General features: G+C 40.5%; 1 protein-coding gene across 1 annotated transcript in view; it reads left to right on the plus strand.

Annotated features, from left to right (window-relative positions):
• Positions 1 to 773: 773 nt before the first annotated feature.
• The window catches only part of rasa3 (RAS p21 protein activator 3), a 41,393-nt gene continuing 28,435 nt past the window's right edge, over positions 774 to 13,731 (plus strand). The window contains exon 1 of the mRNA XM_034109572.2: positions 774 to 1,057. Within this exon, the coding sequence (XP_033965463.1) occupies positions 1,003 to 1,057 (55 nt within the window). The 5' untranslated portion in view covers positions 774 to 1,002. The remainder of the gene's footprint in view (positions 1,058 to 13,731) is intronic.

The following is a 13,731-nucleotide window of genomic DNA, read 5'->3' on the forward strand; positions in this document are numbered from 1 at the left end:
TCACCAGTATGAGGGATGATTGATCCCATCATGACAACATAAAGACATGTCTGTTGGTTGTTGTCTGTGTCACCTATGTGTGTATGGTAGATGATGCCAAAGTAGCAAAATGTGAATATTGCTTGCAAACACATTGCTCTGGTTATTAAGTGAGGAGATGCACTTTTAACTTAAGGGTAAACCACACTGTGGCACTTTGGAGCTAGACAAGGCATCCTGTTTCAAGAAACTAGCTGCAATAGGTTGTGAGACAGGATTGTATTTAATCGATTCCTGGGATAATACCACCATGAGTAATCCAGTCAGAGTATATTTGTATTATGGGAATATTTCTGATAACTGGTGTGCAATATCAAACCTTGGATTTGTACCTGGACCAGTTTATATGTTTTACTGATATGTAATTTGTTGTTTGTTTACTTTGCACTGCAACTGAGAATGTTGCTTGTAATTTTTCTTTCTTACCTAATCACATGGGATTCTGGTTTATATCTGGATATTGTTTAAAGAGAAACTTCGCTTATTTAGTGGTGGAATGTGCAAATGAGCAATGTTCGATTTCCACCATGGCAAGATGCATCTGCAACCTTTTTTGTTCATTTCCACAAATGTGTTTTGTATCTTTTACAAATCATGTTAGCCGAGTGGGCGGGACTTGGACTGTCTCCAGTTTCCCCATTGACACTTCCTTTCTTGTGTTAGTGGCACAGATTCAGCACGGATTACCCTCTTTACCAGCTCCATACCCATGTGTGGGCGGTGTTGTTGTGGAGCCACACCCCCACTGGCGTTGCTGCTGCTGCTGAGGATCTGAGCTGAGTCTGCCCGCTTGTTCACCAGCAGCAGCCTGCAGAAGCAGCGATTGGGACCGGCGTGTGATCGCTGCCCGGCGAGCATAGATGTGCAAAACCCCTGGATTATCTGCGCGCTGGAGCCATTACCGACCACCGTGGAGGACTGTCTTTATCTAACCGTCAGAAGGGAAAGAGCCTCGGGGACAGCATGGCGGTAGAAGAGGAAGGTCTCCGGGTTTTCCAGAGCGTTAAAATAAAAATAGGTAAGAAAAGAGAAATCCCTACCCCCAGTCTGAGCGTCTCAATGGATGGCTCAATGCTAACGGGCCGGGCAGACAGTGAGGGCTGGAGGCTGGACAGATCTGTCCTGTTCCTGCTGCCATTGTAATTCAAATCACACGCGTTCCTCTCACGCTGTTAACCGCAAACTGTAAACATGAAAAAGGAAAACAAAACGGGTGATAAGAGCTTGTGGAAATGTGGCAGCTGGCAGGAGAATCGTGTGTTGGCAAACATAGAGATTTGGACTGCTGGCTGATAATAATGCTGTGCGACATAAAGGCTCCACAGCTGCACATACCCAGATGCGTTTTGGGGACACTTCAAATCAAATAAACCTTACCTTAGTTTCAGCCCCCCATTCATGTTATTGCAAACTCGTTTTTCTTCCTGGCCTCAACCTCCAAACATGCAGCTTTATGCTTAACTGTCTAGCTATTGATTGTTAGCCCAAATTTCTATTTTTAGATATAGCTGGTCTCCAGTGAGCTGCCACTGGTTTGTGGGAGACATGTGGTGCATGCATATCTTGTGAATGGAGCTATGAGGCGGTGTGCAGAAAGACAAAAAAATGGTCATGTCAGTAAAAAAGTAATATATGTATCAAATGGATTACAAGACATTATATAACAATTATAATACCTTATTATTATTTTATTATAATAACAATATTATTCTTCAAACAGAAGAGAGAAGCCCCCCTTAAGCTTACTTTTAAGATACACTCTTGACTTGAGGTTATGGTTACACAGTTTATTTTCCAACATTTGGTCAATTTATTTGGTGACTTCAAATAACAGGTCTAACTAACAGTCAAATATTCAAAAACATTTAGTGATTATTTCAGAGCTGGGATCAGATAATTTGTTGTTGAAAAAGTATTGAGGATCATAATGATTTTTCTGTCAAATCAATTAATTCATTGCAGAAATCATCTGTTTCAGCTGCATTCATAGTAGGCCCAAGTGTTTATTTGGTCCGAAATTATTTAAAAGGCCACACTCGATAACATTTGATATTGCTTTAATCCTATAATATTCAAAACAAACAATAACTTCCTTTGTCTGCTTTGATCTGTTTTCTTGGGTCAACATGGGACTTTGTTAACGCCTGCTGTAGTTTCATTGACATCTGGCGGGCCATTCACTCTGGCTGTGCTGTCCCACTTTGTTTTGACTACAAACAGACAGGAGGGATGGGCAGAGAAAACAAAAACACACATACAAGCTGAGTGAGGATACCAGCTAGCGTCAGACAACAAACCTTTTACAGTTGATCGGCTGTATTTTTAAGCTCCTTACCTTCTGTTAAAACTGACTGTAAACAGCTGGGGGGAGAACCACCCTGACTCGAGTTGATCAAATAGTTGAGCCATGGTGAGTTGATATACTCAGATCTGCAGCTACACGTGTCATTTGATATCACAAAGGCCTCGTTAGATTGCAGTTTCTGAATGAAATTACAATCTTCCAGCAGGGGTCAGTTCCTGTGAATGAAAACTGAATGTGTGGAGGACCCACATCTTTCCTGGATACAAGCCTGCCAACTGATCACACACACACACACACACACACACACACACACACACACACACACACACACACACACACACACACACACACACACACACACACACACACACACACACACACACACACACACACACACACACACACACACACACACACACACACACACACACACACACAGTGCTGTCGGGATGATACTCAGATCCTTTTCTTAAGTAAAGGTGGCAATACCAAACTGTGAAGTACTCAGTTACAAGTAAAATACAGGTTTTTTTTAAATTTTAGTTTAGTAGGAGTCCAGAAGTATCACAACAAAAATGTACTTTTATGTCAAAGGTCAAGGGATGTAGAATTGTTTTCCCCCTGTAAGTTACCAAACTATTTAATTTGTATTTATAAATAATGCATCAATGTGTAAATACTAAATAGCATTTTGCCATCTTTTTAAATCATCAATTTAAAGCTACTTCTACTTACTAACTAGATGTACTTCAACAATTATTAAATCAAGAAAAATAAAATATAGTTTAAAAAAATGCCAAGCAAAAATGCAAAATAAATAGCTTTTTCAGCCTCTTACGTAGGAGTATCTGCATTTTTATCCTATTATTGTAAATTGAATATATGTTGGTCTTGGACTGTAAATTGGACAAAACAAGATAGTTGAAGACATTATCCTGAACTGTTTTTATCAATCTTCTGACAAAACAAATTATTGACATTTATCGATAATGAAAAAAACGGTAATTGCATTAATAGAAATACATGTAGAGCCCTCAATGAAAAATGTAGAGCATTATAAACAGTCCTAATAAAGTGTGTTAAATGGAAATACCTAAGAAAAATACAATACAAGTACAGTAGTTTGGTAAATGTACTGCGTTCCACTCCTTCGCCAGAAAAAGACATTATGTTACCAAGAAAAAAAGTTTACAAGCTTTGTAAATATGTCCGGACTTGTTCTTTAGAGTTAACCGATGAATAACATTTATGTTGTCATCACTTCCAAGCCTGGACTCGAGTCTCCTCAGTTCTTCTGAAACGTTGTACAGTGCTGACAGCACTAGTTACCTAGCAGCAGTAATACTAGCTGTCAGTCCCATCCCCACGGCACTCTGCTCCTGCTAATGTCTGTGTAATGCTTGCATCACATTGTTTTCATTACAGTCCTCTGGCTGATGACTCAGAGCTTAAAACCTGCCAGATATTAGTAGAAGAGACACAGAGATAGAGGATGTATTATTGTTGTGCTCCAGAAGGGGATGACTCTCCTCGGTTTCCTGGAGGAACACACGATCATCGGAAACCGAACAGGGCTACTGGGCCCGAGTCCGTTCTGTCTGGCAAACACAGGAAACAGGAAACTACCCCCAATTCACTTCCTGATTGGCTGGATTAGACTACAAAAGAATTGTGTTTTTTCCTGCATGGCAACAAGCTAATGCAAAGCAGATGTATGGAGACACAGAGTGAGGGACAGAGGTGGCGTCTCTCTTGCAGGGGCAGGCTGTGCTTCATCTGTCAGCATCTGGGTCTCCGTCAGTGCTAAAACAGAGAGGGGGGGGGTCTCAGTGGCACAGCTGGAGTTGGGACTTTGCACTAATTAACAACAACATATGTGCATTTGACTTCTCTGTCAAAGCTAGAAGCACCATTTGACAAACCTTGGGTGGAGTGAAAAATACATCAAACAATTTACAGTATTGGTTTGAATATTTAAAAAAGAATAACTTCAAAGGGGAACTTGGTCCATTTTCAATACCCATATATGTTATTTCAATTATCCAAGATGGTCAAAAAAGTTAGTGAACGTGAATAGATTTTTCTAAATCCAAAAAGTAGAAAACTAATTTGTGATATCACCAATTATAAAGTCTGGAACAGCTCCATAATGAATTGGGAAATATGTTATAGATGACGTTAAGACATGTTTAGACCTTGGAAATGACATATTGGAATCTTTCATTTTAGTGGTGTGCCCCTTTAACATCTTAAAAAACACTGCCAGTATAGTTCAGTGAGTTGCGGTACATGATGAAACAAATGATTGTCAGTGCATTTGCTGTTTGCTGTTTAATCCCAGGTTAAAGGTTTTAGAGTAACAAGAGTTCAGCGAGTGCCAGGTAGCAGGTGTTGTGCCAGTCAGAGGATATAAGTTATTGGATTGGCCTGAGAGTAGATCTCCATTCAACATGGCATCAGGTCTCCTCTTAAGCTACTCAACATGCACTGCTGAGGTCTTATAGTGTTGCCGCAGCACTGTGCTGTACAAATAGAAGAGTCGTTTTTGATTAAGTGAACCACAAAGTGGAAGAAACACTACATTACATAGTGTGTGCAGAGACCACGTGTTGTAGCTAAAGAAACAGGATTGGGCGACTGAATTCGGTGGCTTGGGCTGGATGGCTCGGGTCCGGGTGAGGCTGAGAGGGAAAAGTCTACAGTGACAGAGCTACCCCCCCTCCTTCCTTTGACAGCTGGCCAACATAGGTTCCCAAACTCCCTCCTGTCCAGAGTAAAGAGGAGACATGGAGCAACAGGGAGAGGGAGGGGAGGAACGTTTTGTGTGTGGAGGACTCCCGCTCTTTTATGGGTTATGGGTTGATTTTAATTAAGGCAAATAACAAGCATAATTTCATTATATAATATAAGAAATATATATATATATATATATATATATATATTGCATTCCAACCCTCGTGTGTTCATATGGGCTTGTACAGTATGTATACATGTCTCAAGTTCTCAATTTTGTCCTAGAAGGCCGCTCTCTGGGAAGTTGTTTGCTGTAAACATGAGTGTTGACTGTTGAGACGAATACTGTGTTTCGGGTACAGCAGCTCTCAAATCACACAGTACCAGGAATACAGGAAGTAACGCTGTAGACCCAGCATGCAGGGTCAGCGGGGTAAATAAAGGGTTGCTGCCCGCTCCTTCAGTATGTCCTTCACTTGCCCTGAAGTTGACGCAATCCTTCTTGCAACGACCTCTACTTGCTGACAATGAAATGAGCATGAAACATTCACCATGCTGTGAAAGAGAGAGAAGTGTCAAAAGAAAGGTACTGTTTCCAAGTAAAATGTTGTAATGTCTGCAACAAATGTCTCCACACACGGAATGAATCAGATATTGCAACAGTGTGACTACTCTCCTCTGGCAGTACAAACAATGTCAGCTTGCCACAAACAAGGATTTACAAACAACCTGTTCTGCCTTTCCTGTGCATACAAAATATTTCATATCTTCTCGGCATTGTGTGTGTCAAGCCTGTTTGTGTAGGGGAGAGTTGTTCCAATTCCACAGCTTTATTTTAGTTCCCAGAAGTTTAAAAATACAGAGTATTCTGATAATTCTGTAAATGTTTGAGGAGGCTGGAGGGAGTTTCGAGGTTTAACGGACCAGAACACAAGGCCATGTAAAGTAGTGAACCCATCTACTTGTACCTCTAACTCCATCATGACACCACACTGGTCTGAAAGATTACACTCATATCCTGAATACCAGGTTTCTGACGCTGATATCTGACATGCGAGCAGATCACAGAGCTTTCTCCCAACTGTGTTACTTCACGGCATATGCCCCTTTGTTAGCATGTTTTTGTATTTTTGTTTCTCTCAAGTTTTCCATAGAGACTAACTGATCTGTTTGAACATTAGCTCTAGGACGCGCTAGATGGAGAGGGAGTTTGATCAGTAACTGAACGCTGGTTTATTACAGAGACCGTGGCGTTCAGCACACTCAGTCTTTAAACACCATTGTTTTCTAACTATGTTCCTCATGCTGCTGAACTACTTCAGCACAGCTGGTGTTCGATTTTTGTCAAGCAGTATTGCTTCCAAAGTGTAGTTTGACACAATAGGCACAGCAGTAGGTGCTGCTATGACCAGCTTATAAACCAAACCAGCTGATACGTAGGAGAAATGCAACTATTGGTGCTCACACTAAAGCTGCTGACTCACCATTTTTACTACTTTTTACTATATTGTGTGCAGTTTATATTTATTCAATCCAGAACACATTACTAAAAATAATAGTCAAGAAAGTCTGGAGCATTTTAGACACACAAACAAATATGGTATTACCTGGTCCTGCGGTTACCCTCCTAAGGGCTCTAAAGCTCCTCCTCAAGTTGCGTCTTTAAGCCTAAAGCTGTTTTTGGCAAAGCTGTGATTGTCAGAAACAAATTTGGATTAACAATTGTTGAGTGGTTCAGAACATCATTCCACATTGGTTTACAATGTCAATATCTGACATCCCTTCAGATGACATCAAAACTGACCACAGAGAACTGAACTTTTAAAGCCTTCAAGTGGATAAGGCTTTGTTACTGAAAAGAAAACGGGTGTAGTGGAAATATAAGGATGATAGCATGTTTTCATTGATAATGGGTTTTGGTTAATTATAGGGCATTCAAAGTTAATTTGGCTGCCACATTTTTGTTTTAGAGTTTTCATGTTCATACTCAAGTTACAAGTGCTAACCTCGAATTAATAGAGTTGATTACAAAAAACTGTTGTTCCTTAGGCCACCATTATTGAAGACTAAGGAACTTTTTAAACGTTCCTCAAATTGAGGAAAACCATTTTTAAACTTGTAATGTCATCTCTATTTAAAGTCTCTGCACCAAGCCGACAACCACGTCGAAAACACTGCTGCCTTTTTCACTAGGAAGTAAACCCAAAGTGGAAACTTTGGTTGTTGTTGTTGGTCCAAGCATGCAAGTGCAAGCATGCTAAATATGGTTTTCAGACTTCCAGACTTTCACATTTCCATTGTTACTAATGGCTCCAAGACTTACTTTGACAAAACAAACTCTAGTGGCCATTATGCCAAAATTAAACACAATTTAAAGCATCATGGGAAGTTTAGGATTCAGGGTTTTTGGAGCTTGGGCCACTCGTTGTTTTAACGATTATTGTTTGAATCGGTTTCTCCCAAGTGACCTAACCTTTTGAAAGTGCAATACTAAATCACAGGAGAAACCCTTTAAATTTACTTTGGGAAATTAAATGCAAGTTGCAGCCCTTATTTGATTGAGTGATAAGGAATATCTCGCTGTGTGTGTGTGTGTGTGTGTGTGTGTGTGTGTGTGTGTGTGTGTGTGTGTGTGTGTGTGTGTGTGTGTGTGTGTGTGTGTGTGTGTGTGTGTGTGTGTGTGTGTGTGTGTGTGTGTGTGTGTGTGTGTGTGTGTGTGTGTGTGTGTGTGTGTGTGTGTGTGTGTGTGTGTGTGTGTGTGTGTGTGTGTGTGTGTGTGTGTGTGTGTGTGTGTGTGTGTGTGTGTGTGTGTGTGTGTGTGTGTGTGTGTGTGTGTGTGTACGTCACTTTCAGAAAGACAATAATGTCTTTCTGAAAGACTCTACTTAGGACCATCAAAGGAACTGAGTAATAACTGGCATAATAAATTGTCCTCTTACAAGTATCAGGTTTTCTTTCCATTCTCACACACACACACACACACACACACACACACACACACACACACACCCACACACAGGGGTAACTGGGTTGTTCACTGCTTTTAAACTACATCTTGTATCCAGTTGAAATTCCTTTCTCCTCATCTCATTTCCTGTTGCAGCTTTCTCCGAAGCCAACCACTCTCAAGTTTTCTATCTGACTGACTTCTCTCTCTCTCTCTCTCTCTCTCTCTCTCTCTCTCTCTCTCTCTCTCTCTCTCTCCCGCCCTCTCTCACTCTGCAGTCTTCCTCCCCTCTCACCCTTTATTGAGTACACTGCTTGTATTTTTCTCACTAACCACCCCCCTCCCTCGTTTCTTCCCTAAAGCCTGTGTTTCCCAGGCCTGCTAGTCAAGCTCTTAGCCACTGAACGCATTCACGCCTGTGTATCCTTGAATGTGTTCATGTCAGAAGAGATTAGAATAACTAGTGGAGTGGTGCTTCTGAAACTGTACACACAAGGTTGGCGAATTGGAAACTAGTCAACGGAGGAGGAAGAGAAACAAAGCTTCACATTCACTGCGTCCATTGTGTGCTTCAATCACTCTGGTTCCCTCACTTCTCTTTCCTCTGCAGGAATGAAGTGTGGAGTCAACATTTCTGATGCTATCCCATTCAATGTTGTCCCCTTTGGTTTGTTCTGTGATTCTCTGCAGCTCTGCTCAACGCCCCCATGTTTTGCATGGGCACCACCCCAGCAGACACACACACACACACACACACACACACACACACACACACACACACACACACACACACACACACACACACACACACACACACACACACACACACACACACACACACACACACACACACACACACACACACACACACACACACACACACACACACACACACACACACACACACACACGTGGCAGTAGAGTTTTTGCACTGTTTGTTTTTGCTCAGATACTAGGGCAAGATATTCTTCAAGGGCAGCTGCAGTGATGCTTGATGAAAAGAGAAAACTGCTGTTATTGTTGTTGTTGTTTATTTTTCTGCTTATTTTGAATCTTGAGGGGAGATAAACACACCCTCTGGAGAAAACAGAGAGTTAGAGAGGGAGAGATGAAAAAAGGGGAAGCAACCATAAATAGAGGAAAGTGAAATCAGGTTAAAGCTAATTTGGAAAACGAAACGAAATGGGCAATTCAACACGAGCCCTAGATGAAAAATCTAAAAGAAAAGGGTGGGGGGTGGGGGGGGGGGGGGGGTTTAATGCGAAAATGGAAAGAAGAAAACGGCAGAACATGGACCACTATGAAAGAAAGTATTAGAGAAAGATAGACATGCTGAGACAGAGGATTACACGCTCTGGTTTCATAATAAAGTCTTTAATCTAATGTGTTGAATGGCAGGTTACTGGAGAGGCTTATCCTTTCTTTTGTAATAGACTCACTCTCACTCTCCATTGAACATCCTAATATGCAAAACGTGTTTACTCAACCATGACTGTTGTAGTAAACTTCCCGCAAAATGACAAACTTTGCTCCTCATCAACTCTTCCAGGTGTCCTTTACAGGAAGCGTTACGATATCTCTGTATCTGTGGTATTGACTAGTGGTGTTGCATCTTATTAGCCATATAACAGATTGCAGTGCTAGTCAAAATGAACTCTTAAAAAATCATTGAAAAAGTAGTTTTTCAACAGTTGAGTAACTTCTTGCATTTAAATAACTGTTTGGATGTGTTCCAGTCAGGCTTTCGTTCAAACCACAGCACTGAGACTGCTCTTGTAAAGGTCTTCAATGACATCCACTTAAACACAGATAGTGGAAGAACTTCAGTGTTAGTATTATTAGATCTCAGTGCTGCGTTTGACACTGTTGACCACAATATATTACTAGACCGACTTGAAAACTGGGTGGGACTTTCGGAAACAGTTCTAAATTGGTTTGAATCCTACTTAAAGGACAGAAACAACTTTGTTTCTATAGGTAAATACACATCCGAGTTGACAAATATCAATCAATCAATCAATCAATGTTTATTTATATAGCCCAATATCACAAATGTTACATTTGTCTCAGTGGTCTTCACAGTGTGTACAGAATATCAGTATGACAATACGACACCCTCTGTCCTTAGACCCTCACATCGTACAAGGAAAAACTTCCAAAGAAAACCCAGTTTAAAGGGAAAAATGGGAGAAACCTCAGGGAGAGCAACAGAGGAGGGATCCCTCTCCCAGGACGGACAGACGTGCAATAGATGCCGTGTGTAAATTGAAAAGATAATACATTTGCAACATAGGTAGTCCAAATGTTTGGAAATGCATGTGTGTATAATAGGAAGATGAATCCACGAGGATATCCATCGAGGACCTATGATCCAGGACCACAGCCACGACTCAAGATCCAGCGCTCGCGATCCAGGACACAGGACCGCAGGATCATCCATGACTCCGGATCCCAGCGTATATAGACACCAAAAAGAAAGACATTTGGGGAAGCTGGGTTAATCGGAACATGAGTGTACACGGGTATAGACAGAGAGAAGGAAGAAGTAAGATGTCCCCCGACAAACTAAGCCTATATCAGCAAAACTAGGGGCTGAATCTAATCAGCCCTAACTATAAGCTTTATCAAAAAGGAAGGTCTTAAGCGCACTCTTAAAAACGGATAGGGTGTCTGCCGCCCGAACACAAACTGGAAGCTGATTCCACAAATGTGGAGCTTGATAAGAAAAGGCTCTGGCTCCCATTGTACTTTTAAAGATTCTAGGAACAACCAACAACCCTGCATTCTTGGAACGCAATGCCCTAGTAGGACAGTAGGGTATAATGAGTTCTTTAAGGTAAGATGGCGCCTGCCCATTAAGGGCTTTGTAGGCGAGAAGAAGAATTTTAAATTCTATCCTGTGTTCGATAGGGAGCCAGTGTAAGGCAGCCAGAACAGGAGTAATGTGGTCCCTTTTCCTAACTCTGGTTAGTACACGAGCCGCAGCATTTTGAATCAGCTGAAGCGACTTGATTGACTTCTTAGTACTCCCTGATAATAAAGAGTTACAATAATCCAGCCTAGAAGTAACAAATGCATGGACTAGTTTCTCTGCATCGTTTTGAGGCAAGATATGCCTGATTTTTGCAATGTTACGTAGATGGAAGTAGGCGGTCCTTGAAATTGATTTTATGTGGGCGTTAAAGGATAAATCCTGATCAAATATAACACCAAGATTCCTTACAGTCTCACTGGAGGCCAAATTAATGCCATCCATAGTTAGTATGTCTTTAGATAATTTGTTTCGTAGATTCTTCGGGCCAAGTACAATAACTTCAGTTTTGGTCGTGTTTAACATCAAAAAGTTTAAGGTCATCCACGTTTTTAAGTCCTTAAGGCAGTCTTGAATTTTATTTAGATGATTAATTTCATCAGGCTTGATTGATAAATATAGTTGAGTATCATCCGCATAACAATGAAAGTTTACAGAATGATTCCTTATAATATTGCCTAACGGAAGCATATATAATGTGAACAAAATAGGTCCGAGCACTGAGCCCTGTGGCACTCCATGGCTAACTTTGGTTTGCGTGGAAGATTCATCGTTAACACGTACAAACTGAGAGCGTTCAGATAGATAGGACCTAAACCAGCCTAAAGCAGTTCCCTGTATGCCAACTAAGTGCTCTAGTCTTTGCAATAGGATATCATGGTCGATAGTATCAAATGCAGCACTAAGATCGAGCAAAACAAGAATAGAGACAAGTCCCTTGTCTGAGGCTATTAGAATATCATTTGTGACTTTAACCAGAGCTGTCTCTGTGCTATGATGTGTTCTAAAGCCAGACTGAAAATCTTCAAATAAATCATTGTTTTTTAAGTAATCACACAACTGTTTTGCGACCGCTTTCTCAAGAATTTTTGAGAGGAACGGAAGATTAGAAATAGGTCTATAGTTGGCTAAAACCTCTGGATCGAGGTTGTGCTTTTTAAGAAGCGGTTTTATCACTGCTACTTTGAATGATTGTGGAACATAGCCTGATAATAAAGACATATTCATAATATTTAATAAAGAAGTGCTAATTAATGGAAAAACTTCCTTCAACAGCTTAGTTGGAATTGGGTCTAACATGCACGTTGATGGTTTAGAAGAGAGAATCATTGAATGTAATTGTTCAAGGTTAATGGCTGAAAAGCATTCTAGTTTACTATCTAGTGTAATATTAGAACTTACGATTCCGGGAGCTGTTGATAACACTATACTGGTCGAAGGCAAGAGGTCATTAATTTTGTTTCTAAGAGTAACAATTTTATCATTAAAAAAGCACATAAAATCATTACTACTGAGTGCTAAGGGAATAGAAGGCTCAATGGAGCTGTGGCTCTCTGTCAGCCTGGCTACAGTGCTGAAAAGAAATCTTGCATTATTCTTATTCTCATCTATTAATGAAGAGTAGTAGGCTGCTCTCGCTTTACGCAGTGCTTTCTTATATTCATTGAGAGTAATATGCCAAATTAAACGAGATTCTTCAAGTTTAGTGGAACGCCATATCCTTTCAAGTTGTCTAGACTTTTGCTTTATTTTGCGGGTTTCGGCATTATGCCATGGAGCTAATCTATGTTGTTTTATTTTCTTCTTTTTCAAAGGAGCAACAGAGTCTAATTTTATTCGCAGCGCATCTATAGCACTAACAACAACATGATCAATTTGGGGTGGTGTACATTTTGTATAAGTTTCCTCCCCTACATGCAGACATGCTATCGAGTTAAGTATTGGTTGAATCTCTTAAATGTGGCTATAGCACTAACAGATAGGTTTCTGCTGCAAGAGCTTTTGACTAATGCTTTGTAGTCTAGTAACAGTACTTTAAAAGTTACTAAGAAATGGTCGGATAAAGCAGGATTATGCGGTTCGACTAATAGTTGCTCAATTTCAATACCATAAGTCAGAACAAGGTCGAGAGTGTGATTATAACAGTGGGTTGGTTTATTTACACTCTGACAGAAATCAACAGAATCTAATATAGAGTTAAATGCAACAGTAAGGCTATTTTTATCATCGTCAACATGAATATTAAAGTCACCTACGATAATTACTTTGTCTGTTTTAAGAACCAAAGTTGATAAAAACTCAGAGAATTCTGATAAGAATTCTGAATAAGGACCTGGTGCACGATACACTGTAACAAATAAGATTGGCTGCAAAGTTTTCCAGGTCGAATGCGTAAGACTAAAAACGAGGCTTTCAAAAGAGGTATAATTACATTTTGGTTTAGTATTGATAAGTAAACTTGAGTCAAAGATTGCTGCAACTCCACCTCCTCGGCCCGTGCCTCGAGCAATATGAGTGTTGACATGGCTGGGTGGAGTGGCCTCATTTATGCTGACATATTCTTCATGTCTCAACCAAGTTTCAGTGAGACAGCATATATCAATATTATAATCTGATATTAAATCATTTACCAATATTGCTTTAGATGCTAGAGATCTTATGTTTAAGAGACCACATTTAATCTTCCTGTTTTGTTGCACTGTAGTAGTTGTTACATTTACTTTTATTAGGTTATTATGTATGACACCTCTATTAGGTTTTACCTTAAATTGTCCTTGGGCAGACACACACACCGCTAATATTGGGTATTTTATTGGGTTCGGGATTCCTATGGGTGACTGCCTAGGAGAGAGCGCAGAGAAGCGTGTCAGACTGCGACTCTGCCTCCTGGTCTCA

The sequence above is a fragment of the Pseudochaenichthys georgianus genome, chromosome 3, assembly GCF_902827115.2.
Source record: "Pseudochaenichthys georgianus chromosome 3, fPseGeo1.2, whole genome shotgun sequence".
NCBI classification, from domain to species: domain Eukaryota; kingdom Metazoa; phylum Chordata; class Actinopteri; order Perciformes; family Channichthyidae; genus Pseudochaenichthys; species Pseudochaenichthys georgianus.